This window comes from Haemaphysalis longicornis, unplaced genomic scaffold (genome assembly GCF_048455015.1).
Source record: "Haemaphysalis longicornis isolate Haplotype H1 unplaced genomic scaffold, Haemaphysalis longicornis Haplotype H1 scaffold_9, whole genome shotgun sequence".
Taxonomy (NCBI): Eukaryota; Metazoa; Arthropoda; class Arachnida; order Ixodida; family Ixodidae; genus Haemaphysalis; species Haemaphysalis longicornis.
Window position 1 is genome coordinate 116,532,679 of NW_027526460.1, and position 17,475 is coordinate 116,550,153.

Below are 17,475 nucleotides of genomic sequence, written 5' to 3' on the forward strand. Positions count from 1 at the left end.
CTTATGCTACCTCGGCGACGTCATCATCTTCTTACAAAGATTTGAGACCCATACGTGAGATATTTTGGCACTTCGGTTTCCATCTGACTTCAAAGAATTGTCGCTTTTACCACTGCCGGATAACAATTCTTGGGCACCATTTCGTGGCCTCTGGAATGCAGCTTGACCCTGAAAAAGTTCGAGCCGTCATCAACGTCTCCACGCCACGCTCGACTCACGATGGCCGTAGCTTTTAAGTGCGAATGCACTTCTTAAGCGAGCCTGAATCGTCCGCCGCCGTAGTCCGCATAGCAACAGCTGCGGGTGCGCGCGCTGCTCGTCTTCCTCCTCGTCTTCCCTAGCAACGGGGGGAGATGGGCGCGCGCTACTCTCCTCCTCCTCTCTCCGCTCAGTGACTGCGGGTGTTGGCCGCCTCCTCATGGCACATACCCACGTGAGGGATTGACCAGGAATCGGGCGTGAGAAGGGCAGGGACGAGTCGCCCTACAGCATGGTCTACACCAACGCATACTCCGGCGACGGTATCTTTGTGCTAACCGCCTACCTCGCCCCCAACCTCTCGCGCGAAGCGGTCCTCCAGTTCATGGACGCGGCCATGGAGAGCGTCTGCGCGCGTTCCAAACCCTTGGATCCCGTCGTCTTGGTCGGCGACTTCAACGTCTACGTCCGCAAGGACGGAGAGTGGTTGGTCGACTACATGCAGGCCACGCACTCCATGTCGTGCGTACCCCTCGACTCGCCCACCACCATCAACGGCGGTTTCATCGACCTGGCCTTTGCGAGAAACTGCCAAGTCCGCACCGTCCTCCAAGACCCTTTGACGGTCCATTTCACGGACCACAAAGCGATCCTTCTAGCAATCAAGTACAACGACAACACAAATAGGTGTCTGTGAATAAATGCATCTTTCTTTTAAGTGCGAATGCAACCGTGCATTCGCACTTACACACTCTCCCCCTCGGGGAAGTGCGAGGGAATTTTTTTACGACTTTCTTGCTATTTCCGCCGTTTTGTTGAAAATGTTGCCGAGCTACCTCGTCTTCTCCACAGACGTTTTGTTCCGACCAAACCTATCGCCGATTTTGGGCCCCTTCTACGCTTCCGCTCCCATCGACGCAAGTGGCCATGAAATCGGCCCCATAATAGCCCAGTGGCAAGTGGGTGAGAACCGTGTGATTCAGTATGCCAGTCGTTGCTGTTTAAGTCGGAGCGCAGCGATTCAATTACAGAGCGCGAGTGCCTTGCCCTTGTCTGGGCCCTCACAAAATTTCCACCGCACTTGTACGGCAGACATTTCACAGTCTTCACCGATCACCACGCGCTGTGCTGGCTCGCCAACTTGAAAGACCCAACCAGAAGGCTTGGTCGCTGGGTATGACGTCGACAGGAATATGCGTTTTCCGTCGCCTATAAGTCGGGTCGCTGGCATATATCCGACTCTATTGCCGACTGTCCCTCACTTCACCTTGATGACCCAACTGAGAAAACCCTATTTGGTGATGTCGCTTGCGTCTTCGCAATAACTGACTTCCTTACCATTGGTCACGAACAGAGCCGTGACGCGTCGCTCGTCGACTCATTCAACGTCTGACCTCTGCGTCACCAGACCGTTCCGTGCGGAACTTCACCCTCCGGAAATTGTTTTATTCGCCACAACTTCCCTTCTGACGGTCCTGACCTTCTCCTCGTTCCCAGCCACCTGCGTTCGAGCGCCCTGTACCAAATACACGAGCTGCCCATCGCAGGCCACCTTGGCATACGCAGAACTTATCCTCATCTAGCATACATTTAAGGTAAGACACGAAAAAAATGTTTTGCTTTCGATTTTTCGCGTCTACTGATAAGGAAGGCACAGTAAAACTTTTACACACGCCGGAGTTTTGGTAACGAGGTTAATACTATGGCACAATTATATAACAAGTGGTCATAATAAACCAGTGCGTGGATATGTTCTTCAGGAACAAATTAGTTACGCCAACTGCGTGGGTTATTCAACGAAGTATCTATAGTGCAACATTTTTTTGCAACCAAAATACTTGCATCCATTAAGCACGAGTTTCAATGGGTGACCACGTGTGGAGGGTGATCAATTGCATAAACTCGAGAAATGACGGCAGTCAGCACTTTACTGAATGGGAGGTATATAATACTACTTCTGCCATATGTTGCCGTCCTTTTGTAGATTCTATTTGAGTGCAGGCTTGACAGCTACTGATTATTTGTTCTGGTTGCGCGGCTTACAATTGGTGTGAGGCGAAATCGCGACAACCGGTCATAAGAGGTTAAAAAAGCAACGGGTGCGGCCGGAAGTCGAACCCGTGTCCTCTCGCTCAGCAGCATAACTCCATAGCCACTGAGCCACTGCGGCAGGTAAGTATATAGGCGGGTTCTTCCCTTGTTTTCCTTATTTACAATAGTTACCGACGTCAAGTAGTTTTAAGTGTTTTCCTTCAAGCAATTTTTGTGTCGGTCCGCGTACGACCAGTTGTGCGGTGCAGCGACGAAACGCCCCCTCCTTGGACAGGAAAGAAACGCAGCCGTTCCAACGTGCTGTCACCCTCAGCGCAGTAAAAACCACGCTGCGTAGCGGCCTCCTTAGTTACGGCACCTCATGGCGACATGGAGTCAGTTGAAGTAAGGCGCCGAACCAGCGCGCTGTCTCGCGCCACAAACCGTACCATCGAATTCTGAAAATCTCAGTGCATTGGGACAGAAACGGCTAATTATACCCTCGGAGCGGCGCTCGAGCCGCAACTTTTACCGCGGAAGTCCGACAGTAGGGCGGGAAAGTCTTACTTGGGAATCTGGTATTTTTCAGTTCTTTGAGCGTGGGAATTATTTAATGCACCGCCACTCTTCCTGCCCTCACAATCGGCGTGTGTTCTCGCTGTCGCGTGTAAGGTACAAACTTCTACATTGCATGCTGTTGCCGCTAACTGTTCGGGAGATCAATATTAGCGACAACACCATGAGTCCACTTACGATTCTCCCTGAGGCAATTAAAATAGCTGTAGGGGTGACTCTTAGAGAAAGAAATGATGCGGGATTTATGAATACCTACTTTTCCAAAAAGGAGCGCTCTTGTGGAGCATTCGAGCAAGGGAGATTCCAGAGAGACGTGGTATATAGTCAGATACCACTAAATATGATTCATGTTCTTCCGTTGGCAAGACTTAGCCTGAAGGTTCGCCTGGAAAGTATAGTGTACGTTTGCGTACCATGCTTTAAAGGAACACTGAGTGAATTTCTCAAGCTCCCGTTTTTGCTTGCATTGCGTAGACTGGCTCAAATTAGCACACTTTTCATCGTTTATTCGGTTGACAAATCGGTAATTATTTTACAAAGCGCGAAGAAAAAAAAACTACCATGCGCGGTTTGCGGCGGCCGCACCAAATAAAGCTGTGACGTTGGGAGGAGCGGGCACCGTGATTGGACGATGCCCAAGGTGAGCAACCAAATAAGTTTCGGTTTCGGTTTCCGTTCTGTAAAACACAACCGGTGGCGTTGTTGGATGGGCATTCTCAATAACTCAGTAATCATCGTACCGCGCTTCTGCCATGTTGTCAGCTGTAAAAATGCATAAAGATAAGCCTCTCAGGACGGCTTGGAATCGTAGCATTCACTAGGCGAGGCCTACGCAGTGCATGGACGCCCTCCGCGTACCTGCAGACGCCCAAATGTCATGCGCTTTTCCCCCATATTTGGAGCTTGCCTCACTCATGCCTGTACCGTAAAAAGCGTGTTCGCACCAGGCCAAGGGTCTGTTCATTCTGGCCTGTGCCCACTGCCCGCAAGCAGTCGGTGCTTATGGCAACAGCACGCCAACGAGAACTAGCTAGCGCGCCAGTGCCAGCCTGCGCGCGTTCTGTGAACTAGTGGCAACAGCACGCCAACGAGAACTCGCTAGCGCGCCAGTGCCAGCCTGCGCGCGTTCTGTGAACTAGTTCGTGGAGCCATGAACGTTGCGGCCCAAAAAAAGGTGAACTCAATGTAGAAAACATCGGCAGAAAACGAAAAAAAAAACCACGTACCCGCGGGGACTCGAACTCGTGACTTGCAAAACACTTGCGGTGACATACCTAGCGCCCCAGACCACTCGGCCACAGGACGTACCCGCGGAGACTCGAACTCGTGACTTGCAAAACACTTGCGGCGACATACCTAGCGCCCCAGACCACTCGGCCACAGGACGGGCTTCGCCGACCTTCGTAATATAAGGTATATATTGTACAACAAGTTCACACTTTTATTTAGTTTTGGCATTTCAAGCAGCTTAGGTGACCATTTGTTGTATTGCGCTCGTGCAATGAGCGTCCCCCGAGTTTCCACAATAGCTCACGTCTAGCAATTGCATTTCGTAGACGGAAAAGCGTTCGCAGATGCGTAGTCGTGCTGCTGACCGCTGTGCTTGTTCGCCCAGCGCAAAAAAGTGCTTCCCGCACCCTATTTTTACGCTGTACGGTAAAAATATCAGTTGATTTTATTTCCTTAGTACCTATATTGACTTTGCTGACTCTTCTCCCGCCTTCAAGAGGCCTTATATTTTCCTACTGGCGTACCAGTCAGCGAAGCGTCGCATGTGCGCTTGTGCAGCGCTTGTGTGAAGCGACCTTGACTTGGAGCTAGATACAGTGTACAAACTAACCAAGTAAAGAAAGGCCCATTATTCCATCCACAAACGTGTCCTGGCTTCGTTTCAACTGAGCGAACGAATTGCGACGACCCGTCGGCGGCCGGCGGACGAAACGCTGGGCCGACTGACTCTGTCTGAAGGCCGGGGAGCCGTGCAGTGGCGCAGCCAATTGCGATCTCGGCTCCTCGCGACGTCACAGGAAAACGCCGCAGAAAATGGGCGAGCGTAAAGAGAGGAGGACAGCATTTTCGAATTAATTTTTCTACTAAATAAAATCGCGTAAACGCGCCCAGAGTGGTCGTAACATGGTCTGGGGACCCCGGACTACAATTTGCGCAAGTAATCCCGCAATGTATACATATCACTTCAGTGTCCTTTTAATACGACTCCGCGGCGCAACAAGTCGAGGGTGAGGTCGCTGAAGTGATTTGTGTAGACTTTTACGATAGGTGAGGTACACTTCGAACTTGCCGCGCTAAAGCAATTTGGAAGCAACTGAACTTAGAGTGTGGAACTGGAGTTTTTATTTAATTGTTCATGTACAATGTAGTATAATGTGAATAGTTGTATAGAAAGTCTTCACTTCTCATGGTATTAAACCCGCTCGAGAGCGTCAGTTCGACCAACATCTTACAAAATTCACCACTATCGTCCTGCCTAGTGCTCTGTCAAATGAACGCGTAGGTTCTTTTGGCAGGTTGAGAAACCCCATCGACCCGGCTTGTATGTCGGGATGACTTTGTTCTTGATTACGACTGCACTGTGAGAAAACAAACTCTACATTAGTTAGTTTCCACAATCTTTATATTTATGTTGTGCATGTAATCAAAGTAGAAATATGAAATGCACTTTCGAATGAAAGCGCTCTGCACTGTGATAAATCTAGCAGCTACATGATCTGTCACAACGTGGTTATTTCTGTTTTTCTGAAATCAGGACTGGGAACTTCTGTAGCTGTTTTAGCTTTATTGTGGCTCCTGACAACTGTTTTTACTTGTTTATTATCAGGATAGAAAGAAGAAACGCCTCATTCACATTACTTTTATTCATGGCCGGCGCTGTTGGGTGAATGGCGATCTGAATTTAAACAACACTATTCAAAATTCTCACATGTGTCTCTGGGTTGGTTGGCTTTTTTATGCACACCGGTCATCCATTATTCGTCGAAAGGGTTTTCTCATGACACGCAAGCAATTCAATAGAGTAACTTGACGTGAGCGGTGTGCGTGTGTCTCCCCCAGTGAACTGCGGGTAAAATGGGGCTCTTCGACGTTTAAAGAATGGGCTGTTGAGCCATACATTCCCTGTATACTCAAGAGTAAATGTTTGAGTAATGACGACACTCTTTGTATAACGGGCACATTTTACGTGAAGCTTGCCAGTTTGTGAAGAGTTGTTCCAGTGATCGGATACAAAGGCATGAGCGCGCTTGTTATTAACTTTGTTGGCGCCACGTTTTGTGCTTTGAAACTTGTACGGTTACAGCACTATTTCAACAACAGAGCTTTAGGCTTTTATTTCCAACGACGAGCGTTACCAGAAGACTTAGCGCAGCCGAGTGCACATGAGTGTGCGCCTCGTCAGGAGTGTACGGCGTCGTCCAGGCTTGCGCGTGGGCTTGCGCCAAGTGAGGAGCTAGCAAAAAATACCAAGCGCACGTGAGCGTGCATCTCGTGTGGAGCACCCGACGTCGGCCAGGATTAAAATCGACAACCCTCTGCCCAGCGTTTGCGGTGTGATCTCTAGCGTGCAGTCCATGTCGACAGTTAACGTGCGTTCGCGCCTTAAGTGGGAAGCACAGAGCCAGTTCGCGAAGTGGGTTTCCGCGGGTTTCAACGCGTGCTAACGCGGCCCACTTTGGGAGAAATGTGAAAAAAATGGGCCCATCTCCCCGCGAGGGGGATTCGAGTAAATGCGTCGCATAGGGGGTGGGTGTATTGCGTTAACGTTTAGTGTTTGGGGGGTTGGTGCTATCACGTGTACACCACGCAGCTATCACGCCGCTAGCACGCCGCCGAGTCGCCAACGCACGCCGCTGACGACGTAGTTTGAATGAGTCAAGGATATAAGGCGCGTTCGTAGCATTTCATTCTGTGTCGGTTTTGTGGCGCAGTGGGAAGAGCCCCATGTACCTCGCGTTCCGCCCACAGGTAGTGAATGCGTTGTATCAGCAGCTTCTTGACGTAGTTTGAATGAGTCAAGGATATAAGGCGCGTTCGTAGCCTTTCATTCTGTGTCGGTTTTGTGGCGCAGTGGATAGAGCACCATGTACCTTGCGTTCCGCCCGCAGGGTCGTGGGATCGAAACCAGGCGCCGGTAACTGTTATTTCTTTTTATAGTGTAGGGGGAGGCTGGCTGGTGCGGACGCCGACGCACGGGTGACATCGTGAGTTATACAAATGCTCTGCATTTAAAATGCGGGCAGAATGATCCGGGCCTGCCAGACATAGAGAACTTTCGGAGGAAAATTTGGCAATCTATGTGAGATGCGACGACCGGGTCTTTGAAGAAGAGGGAGGGGCTGCCAGCTCGGCTGTTTTGCCAGCCTGGCACTACTATTAGAAGCTGCATAGATTAATTTAGCCTCTGAAAGCCAGATTTATGCGATACCTTTGGAGAATCTCTTCATAACGTCTTGCATCGGCCCACAAAATTCTATAGTGAGGAAGTTGAGACGTTTATTTGCAATAATAGTGAAAAGCGCAATTGTTGCTGGGTTTACAATAGATTGAAAACAATCGAAGTGTAACTGAAATGCAAATACAGTACACTCTCGATTAACGGAACTTGAAGGGACCGGAAAAATTAGTTCCGTTTAACAGGAGTTCCGTTTACTGAGAGAGATGTTCTAAGGTGCAAATTTATGGGCGTACACACTTCTAAGGGCATTTCATGGAACGCTAACCACTAGAAAGTGGCTGTAGCTGATAGTTTTCAGAAAGCAAGAAAACTACAAGAAGCGTAGGGACAGCATTCACAAAGTTGATTTGGCAACAGTGAGTTGCTGTGCACTACAAAATGCGTCAGTTATTTTTGTTTGAGTCCTTGCAACTGCATCTTCACGGAGGCTAGAGGCCTCAACTTCGCGAGTGCTTACGAGCCACCGAATTTAGAAGACGGCAACGTGGTAATGAAGAACGAATAGCACAACGATGGCACGAACGAGGCGACAGGAGGTGAGCCCTGTAGCCTCGGCGTCTAGAATCGAGGCCGAACGACTGGAACAAGGAGTGCGATGTTGCATTCGTTGCGCTAACTCGGCTAACCACTTACGAGACGAGGCTTACGATTACGAGGCCAACAAGGCTAAAAAAGCACGGAGGAAGAAAAAAAACAAGAACTCAACAGCCGGAACCGTAAAAAGCTGATTCTCATGCCAGTGGATTTCACAAGAAGTTCCATTTCTGGTTCCGTTTACACGGTGATGCGGACATTTTAGTTCCGATTACCGAGAGTTTTTTCACGTTACCTGAATACAAAACCAACCAAATTCAAGGCAGCTGTTCCGTTTAAGCGGCAATTCCAATTAAGCGATTTCCGTTTATCGAAATTATACTGTATAATGTAAAATAAATGTAAAAAAGATCAAACTAAACTAACAATATCACAATAACAAAAAGCTAAAGAGGCAATAACTACAATATGCTAGAAAAACACAGCGACAATTATTATTCTTTAAAATGACGCGCATAATCTTTAGTGTGCAATTATATTACAGATCTTTCAATTTTCGCAAGTTGTTAGTTCCCATGAGATTGAAAAAAAAGCTGTCCAAGGTGCCTTTTGCCCAATGATGAAGCCTCAAAACTAGATTTATTCGTTTTAAGCTGTCGTACCTAGAGATGCCCTTCCATCTAAAGTTTGCTATAAGGATTGTCCCTGGAATCGCACTTTAGGTGACTCTTAAGAAAACAATAACAACCCATTCCACTCTCTGGAGATAAATGACCAGTGAAGCTCGGCAGCGCCTTCCATAGAGGTGTGAAATGATTTTGGGAAAGTGAAATGTTGTTTTTCCTAAGCGGCAATGGCGTGCATTAGCAAGGAAGGTCCACATGTACAGTCATGAACAAATGAAATGCGAACACGAAAATATAAACCAGAACATACAAATTTGGGAAATACTGTGCGTGTGGGTCCAGTAATGACGAGCAATTGCGATATTTGAAAGCTACATTAGCCAACTTTGTTACTGTAATTAAGATACGTGTCTGTTTGACCTGCGTGGGAAGAAATCACACTATTTGTGCGCTCTGTTTCACATTTTCGTGATCACCTTTCTTGACGGTACATGCGAACACTTTTCTGTTTACCCCAGTAATCATGAAAAGTCCCTATCGTGACTAATTCCCACATAATGCATATCCAAGTGATGAGACGTATAAAATTGTTAGCTGGCACATGGTGCCTGTTACTAATTGTTCTGCTCAGATGCACTTCCAAGTGATGAATCTTGTAAATTAGGGTTCAAATCGCTTTTAGCATTGCGTACGATAGTGCTCGTGTCGGCAATGGGACAATAAAGCAGGCTGGTACAAATAGCTAATCTCACAGGAGCCGCACCAGAACTAAACCGCCTTTCGAAATACTTTAGATTTTATTAGCGAAACAATTTTGAAGGGTTACGAAAATATCATACGTCAAAACATACGGTATTTGTTTATAAATATCTGCAATGGGCAATAAGATTTCTGTGACCGTTTTCGGGATAAATGTCGCCCGTCGGACGGAAGTTGAAGCGGGAGCACCAGATGATGTGTGATACCTGCTGTTGCTAAAACATGGCTTAGTCCTTAGGTCAATGGTGTAACGGAAGCCCGTCTGGTCGGGATGCATTTTGATGCAGAAAGTCAAGGACGCCGAGCACACATTAGTTGAGTTGAACGTAAATTAACGTTTCGGCTCCCACACGGAAGCCTTGGCTTCCTAGGAGTCCGTGTGGGAGCCGAAACGTCGTTTTCCTTTCAACTCAACTAACTCGTGGTGGGCGTCCTGGTTCAAGGCTTCCGTGTGGGAGCCGAAACGTTAATTTTCTTTCAACTCAACTAACTTGTGGTCGGCGTCCTTATCTTTCTTCATCAAAATGGCTTTGTCATGAATTGGAACTCAGCGGGAGTATAAAGGCATCCAGTTCCTACCTCTCACACCAGAAAGACTAGCTTTTCAATACACGGATTAAAACGCCAGTTAGTGCCGTTTTGGTCGATATTTTTTATAGACGCTCTCGTTGATGGGTTTACAATCAATCGCGATGCAAGGAGTTTATAGAAGCCAAAATGTTCCGATAGTAGGCAATCTTCTACAACAGGCATTTTTACAATTCGTGTCTGGAATAATTCATTCCGATTGTGGTCTCATCAAAAAGTTGACACCGTATGTAGTCGGACATAAAGATTCGTTCCCGCATGTGAATAAAGAGGCTCTTTCTCGGTAAAATTCGCCAATCGAACCCGTGATCAATGCATCGTTGACCTGGAGCCACCAAAGCCGTCTTCTTCAGTGCCGCGGCTGGCAGCATAGTTCTGTGCCGAGTTCGAAGACAATGGCGCAGAAGTCCCTTTACTGTATAGAAGACTACTCTTGTGAAAGAGCGCTTGCCGTGACTTTCTGCATGTAGTGCTCATCGCTGTGCCGCCAGATGGCTCACTATCTATGACAATTGCCGGCGGAGAGATAAAAATCAAAAGCACTTTCCGGAAAACTTTGTCCCGATTTGTAGTCTCTTTAGTTTCACCGTTTTGGCGACGCTTTCTCTTTCCACAGTTTGACAGAAGAGAGTGACAGCTCGGATTTCCACGCCACCTCGTGTTTTTTTCACAACACTCTAGAACAAACCCCGGGAACAGCTTGTTCGGTCAACGACAAAGCTGTCGAAGGTGCACGGGCAGCGATTCGCCATACCACCGTTTGTCATGTCCGGGGCTGTAGAATATGCCGTGTTTGGCATCCTCATGTTCCTTAACCTTGGCCTAGGTTTGTACTTCTCGATGAGAAGAAAGGCGCGTTCGGCTGAAACCACGACGGAAGTTTTTCTGGGAAGCCGAGCTCTGCGTGCCGTTCCGTTAGCTGCCTCTGTTGTGGCAAGCCTGTTTTCTTCTACGGGCATCGTAGGCCTCACGGGACACTTCTACGCGTATGGATTTCATCAAACGTGGCTTGGTCTCACGATCATTGCCGTAGCACCTCTAGCTGGCCGTCTCTTCCTGCCTGTGCTCTACGAGCTTGGGATCACTTCCGTGTTCGAGGTGAGGCATTTTGATGAACACCTCCGTGTGGTTGTATGTATCTTTCTTGTTATTTTCAATACTACTGCTTATTGCGTTTGACAGCGCTGGAAGTCGATTCTCCGCAATAAAAGACAAGTGCAGAAGACTGTTGGCCTCGCACGTGTCACCGTAGCAAAAAATAAAACCATGAGCCTTCATGCAAGACACCTGTTGTTCTGTCGATGTCAAAATTTATTGATACGCGTTTGTAATTTGAGCAGTCTCAACTTGTGACAAGTAGTGTTTTGAAGCACACTCCTGCTTTTGAAAAGTTCAATAAATGTTTCTCATGCAACTGACAACCCTCACAAATACTCCATGCCGAGCGAATGCGGCACGGAGAGAGTGGCCCAGAGTACTTTTTGGGTACGAACCTTATTACGGCACACTGTGGATATTTTGGGACATTTCACGCAAAAGTATATGGGAGGTCAAAATATTCACAACTGTTAAACGCACGCCCCCCTAGAATCTACGGGCTCTATTTCTAGTGTAATCATTGCCTGTTAGTACATTAAATTTCACAAAATTTGGTAGGGCCTAGTGGATTCGCTATAGAACCACCACGCCACACTGGTGGTCCAGAATTCATCAACCTCTACTATTCTTACAAGTGCCACCTGCAATTCGAAGAAAACGCAGGAATGTGGGTGCCGTACTGCACCGGTGGTGCTGATGCCGAGACAACATCTAGAAGGCTCCTAGATTATCTAGCAATTTATCGTGAGGGCGGGGGCTGGTGTGGTGGAAACATTCATTGAGCAGTCCTGTGAAAGTGCTCCCTCTGTACGGGGATCCAAAAGACAGTCAGGTGCTCGTTTTCAATTTTATTGGTCATGGTACTCGCCGAGTGTTTCCAAAGGCATTGCAGGGGGGGGGGGGGGGGGTTGAAATACATATATAGCAAAAACAGGCAAAGACAATTTTGATTTAAATCTTTACTCACAAGCCAACAACGAGCATTGGCAAAGAAAACATATAAAAACACAAAAATGCGCCATTAGACAAAACTGGCACCTCGTTTTTTAGCTTAATTCATTCACCTATTGTTTTAAGAATAAATTAGTGTTTAAATACTTTAGGTCTACAATGTATTTCCTTTACTTTACCGGAGTGATCGGTACGTAAAAAAACATACTCTGGCGTCATTAAATCTAGGCTTCTGCAAATCTAGGTTTTATTATATAGTGTGGAAAAAAATTGCTTTTAGGACGTACCTACGGTAATAAAGTGAAGCCAAATCTAGACTACTCTTAGAACTCGACACATTAAAGTTACCTGACTAGTTCTGCACAGAAAACCAAGTAGCCAACTTTTGCATCGTTTCTAGCTCCCAAAAATCAATTTTAACACGTGAGACCCATACTTTACAAGCAAAATAGAGTATGCAGCGTACATTGGTCATGAATGGAAATTCGTTAATTTCCACTGGAAACTATTTCGCGTTGCGACGCTGGACACACATAATACGACAAGCTTTTACGCAAACATAATTTACATGACGGCGCCAACGCAGATTAGAGGTTATATACACACCGAGATATTTGATTTGAAATGTGGAGTTAATGGATATGCTATTACTGGTATAGGAACAAACACGACGTTTTTGCTTTTTCGGGATGCACATACGAACAGTTCTTGTAGGTAGATCTACACTCATAACTCCAACATCAGTTATAAATCCTAATCACAGCATCTTGAAGGACGGTAAAGTTATACAACGTTTATAGATAACTCATATAGTACACAACCACCTACAAAGAGCCGTATTTAAGAGAAAATACCAGTATAACGTTTATTCATAATAAATTAGAAAAATTAGTGTACGCAAAGCAGAACTTTACGGTACTCCTAAGCTTACGTTGACACATGTGACATTTATGACAACACGCTGGTTCCGGCAGTTCAAATATTCTAGTATCCAACCGACGATTTCAGCGTTTATACCCCCACAAATTTTCTAAAGGTCTTTAATAAGAAACAATGTTAAATTCATTGTTAAAGGAAGCCATAGTGAACAGAGAAACCCTGATTGAATTCTTCGGCAATATTATGAATTAAGTCCGTTAGTTGCATGACACAAAAAAATTCAGCATGATAACTGTGTTTTTGTGGGCTCAATAAAGAACGTGAATTGAAGAGGTTCATAATGAGTGTAAAGAGCACATGATGGATCAGTGTACAGCCTCCCAAATGTTTAATAATATAGCGGGAGTGACGACCGATCTGGTATGTCAGCGCTTCATCGCGGTGTTCACCGGCAAAATAGGCGAGAGTACGCGCCTGCGCTTAAACTATCTGATGTGGGAGCGTCGTCTGCTCCGCTGTTCTCCTAGGGCTACCCACCCCCTGTTTTTCTTATCTTGCAAGGCCGTTTCGCTACCGCCAAAGGTAGCTAAGCCGCATGGGGCACAAGTTTTAACTTTTATTAGATTTGTGTATCTATCGTATTATAAGTAGCAGGGGCGATTTGATATGCGCATGCGCTTCAGATAACTACCGTTTCTCGTGGACGAAGTCATTTAGATGCAGTGGCAGGGGGCGTACCACTCTAAAGGAAACAGCGTAGCAGACAACTTTCACACAGCAGGCAGTTCTATGCGTGTGCGTGTACTCTCGCCTATTTCGCTGCAGAACACCGTGATAAGGCGCTGACATGCCGATCGGTCGTTGCACCCGCTTTATTATTAAAAATTTGGGAGGCTGTACACGCTACACTCGTGCAAGAATCCAGGCGAGAGTTGCATACGTTGGTCCGTGGTTCGATCTTGTGTAATGGCACCACGTCTGCTCGTCTCAAATAGTCGCGTATGATTCCTTCTTTGGGTAATCTTGGATAAATCAAAAATATTTTGATAATGCGGCTACGCATGGTGTTAGCAATGGCGTAGGTACACCCGCCCAATTTTTTACCAATATCACGGGAGCGTCGACCGTTCGGTCGATCAGCGCCGCGTGATGGAGTGATACGGCAAACTGGGCGAGAGTAGCCGCATGCGCAGTAAGCAAAGGCCGCTGGTGCCGTCGTCTGCTAGGCTGTTCCAAGAGCGGACGGCCACCCCCGATTTTTGTAATTTGCTTATCACACTGCCTGATATACTGGAAATTTTTCTTCAAGACCAGCCACGTGGCGCTAATTGAAAACAAAGTAATAAGCGTTGCCGAACGAGCCTTGCGCTCGTCAATGCTGACTCTCTGTTTCCAGTTGGCGCCACGTGGCTGGTCTTGAAGAAAAATTTCCAGTACATTAGGCAGTGTGATAAGCAAATTACAAAAATCGGGGGTGGCCGTCCACTCTCGGAACAGCCAAGCAGATGACGGCACCAGCGGCCTTTGCTTAGTGCGCATGCGGCTACTCTCGCCCAGTTTGCCGTATCACTCCATCACGCGGCGCTGATCGACCGAACGGTCGACGCTCCCGTGATATTGCTAAAAAATTGGGCGGGTGTACATCATCTGCCCTGTGGCGCTGCAAGGTTTCAAACAAAAAAGCCGCTGCGCCATGCCGTGACATTCGATATTCTTATGAACCACGGGATTAGCGCAAATCAAACCCAACATAAAGGACCCGAGTTCAGGCCACCGTTCACAAAAACCGGCGCTGAAAAGCGCATTCAAGGGACCCTGCAACCCTTTTTTTCACCTTTTTTTGACATCATATTTGCTTGCAGAACGTAGTCACCCAACACACCCAGTACTTAGATTAGGGGGTCGCGAAGTACCTCAGTCAGAAATTACTGCTGTATGCCCCTCAGAGAACTTAGGAACTCGCTCAAAATATTTTTCTCTTTCGTTGTCTTGGCGTTCTTCGACAGCCCGAATGACGTCACCGAGGCCAAGTAGCGCTGTTGGGCGATTTTCTTTTAGTTGCAGTAAAGAAGGCTTTTCGATAGTGACTTTAAAAAGAAAGCCACAAAAACAAAGCAGAAACGGAAAGTGTATCTGCTGCGACGAGCAAATCGCGCACGGCCGCTCCGTGCTGGCGATAACTGTAGCTTTCGCAGTGCTTCGAGATGCGAAGGAACGAGTGGACGCGTTTATCGAAAGTGTTGCAGGGTCCCCTTAAAGCTATAGCCTTATCATGGCTATCGCACATAAGTACATTGTCCGATTCATGAGCAAGAGCAAGACATGATGTTTTTTTAACAGCGTTGTACGTCGAGCCCTGTTTCGGGCTCGACACCGGGAAGCCAAGCGATAAGAAAGCACGGCGCATCTTCAACGCCGGCGGCTGAAGGTCGATGTAGGGTGGTTGAGCTTCGCCCAAAAAGGAGGTTTTCGCTTTTGTAAGGGCTTTGTTGGTAAAATGGCCCTTTATTTGATCGCTGGTCATCAAGATCTCCCACAGCTTGCACAAAAACAGAGGAAAGAGGAAAAGAGGATGGTTTGGACGTAGTTTCTATTTCATAGCAGAACGTGCGTATAAAAGGGTTTCATTCATTTTAAGCCTTCCCATGTAAACTGGCGAATCATCGGTCAGTTGACTTATATCAGCATCAATGTATTGATGGAAGCACGCCTTCTGGCTATCTTTATCATAAAACAAAAATATCCAAGACAACTACTTTCAGGGCCAATTAAATTGTACTCTCTTTCGTTAACGTCAAGAAAGGTACTTTAAAAGGTGTTTTAACGTCAAAGATGTTTTAAATACCATTTTCTTCGGGCAGAGAATAAATGCTTGCTTGTTTTTTTTTTCTAGTATATACGAATGCGCTTCAACTCGGCCATCTCGCTGACCGCCTGTACAGCCTACATTTTTCTCACGGTAAGAGGCCTCATATTGCTTCCTGCCTATTGTCGTGTTCCGTCAGCCCCCGTATATCTAATAAAAAACACATCTAACTTGAAGCGCCAAAAAATGCCCAGAAGCTGACCTTGCATACTTTTTATTCTGTCATTGTTATGTAACACTATGTGTGAACTACCACAATGTACAATCACATAACAACTTGAATTTTACTTGGAACATTTAGAGCAGCGCAACTAAACGGGTGCCGTCATAAATTCCTTTTTTTATTGCAATATAGTCAAAACTACATTCAAACAGGTTCAGGAGAGTCGTGAAATAGTTTGTTAAATCGAGAACTTCGGTAAATCGAGTTCGGCATTTCTTTTGCCACTTCATTCGGTACATGCAAATATATACTGTAGCGGCATGCAGAAAGCTTATGCGGCTTCATATTTCGAAAACGTAAATGCTCCAAAAATAAAATTGCTGCCCGCGCGTATGAAAGGAAACCCCCAAAATTGTAACCCGTAGAAGGAAGGCCGTGGTGATACTACAAATTTGTTTCCCACAAAACAAGTATGTGAGTTTCGTTGGCTTACGCTTTGTAAGCAACAGCCTTACGGATGTCTCGTAAGTCTGTAGCGGGTCAAGTGCGCCTTCCGTGTTCTAGTGCGTCCCGGCAAACTTCCGCAGCAGATAAAAGGCATCCATCACTTGAACCGGTGTAGGCACCGGAGCTCCAGTTGCGCAGTCTTCAACGTCTTCGTCGGCGCCTCCAGCCGCAACTTCCTCCACGCTTCCTACACCCGCAAGATAGCTCCGTCACCAGAAACGTCTGTAGTGACTGCATTTGCATTGGCGCTCCCGTAGTCAGAGAAGCGAATCCCGAAGGGCACTTCGGTCCCTGAACGAAGGTGCTTTCGGGCATCTATCTGCACGCTGGTGCAGGTGACTAGGCGGGCTCCATGTCTGACACGCTCGTCACAAGTTTTAGCGGTGCACTTGCTCGCACGCACTACTTGCGTGCATACAAGCAGCAATGCTAGACGGACTGTAGGCTTAACAACCTGAACGTCACAAAACAACATGAGTTCTCATAGAGAACGATGTAAAAGGAGGGTGAAAGCACGGGAGCTACCCGCGGTAGGATGGCGAACGAACAACACTAAGCACGCCCAACAAAATTCGACCGAAACTTTTTTTTTACCGCTGTCGTCAACTGGAAATTCAACTCAAAATTAGATCTCCCGTTTTGCCCCGCGCAATTTAGTAAAAGCAGGGCAAAGGTGCTCCGCGATATCATCTTTGGTGAGGCATGAGTGAATTTTGAGGCGTTCTCTACAAAGTAAACCAAAACTAGCCCCTTTTGAGATGCATTTTCTATAAAAAGCTACGCTAAACCAGGGCGGATGATGATATTGGTTTCGTTATTTCGAGTTATTCAAAGCATTCGGCGCTATGTGAGCCCGAAGGGGGATTGTGATATCTTCGTTAAATCGGTACTTTCGTTAAGTCGTGTTCCGTTAAATCGAGTTTTGACTGCATACATATTATAATACGAAACCGAAACGTTCTTACCAGCTGGAAACGACCCTTGAAAGCGGCTTCAGTAAGACGTGCTGTTGGGCGAGTTCGTTCATCTATACCTATAAAAAGAAGTGCCCGACTGACTGACTGACTGACTCATCAACGCCCAGCCAAAACTGTTAGACCTAGAGACTTGAAATTTCACGAGTTTATTTGCGTCATTGAGTAGGTGCTCACTAAGGCGGGTTTTCCAGAAATTGCCCTCCGAACAAAAGAAAAGGGCGAAATTGTCGAAGCGCTTTTTGCTGATTTAAGTA

The 17,475-nt window shown here is 46.7% G+C and overlaps 1 protein-coding gene across 2 annotated transcripts in view; it reads left to right on the forward strand.

The window, feature by feature from the left end:
* LOC144153817 (sodium-coupled monocarboxylate transporter 2-like) overlaps positions 1-17,475 on the forward strand; it is a 109,069-nt gene that overhangs the window by 27,560 nt on the left and 64,034 nt on the right. Inside the window, exons 1-2 of one of the 2 annotated variants that reach the window (XM_077685547.1) lie at positions 10,447-10,878; positions 15,602-15,667. In XM_077685547.1, the coding sequence (XP_077541673.1) occupies positions 10,546-10,878; positions 15,602-15,667 (399 nt within the window). In that variant the 5' untranslated portion in view covers positions 10,447-10,545. Of the gene's footprint in view, positions 1-10,446; positions 10,879-15,601; positions 15,668-17,475 lie in introns of those variants that run through there. The other variant, XM_077685548.1, reaches the window with a different exon arrangement.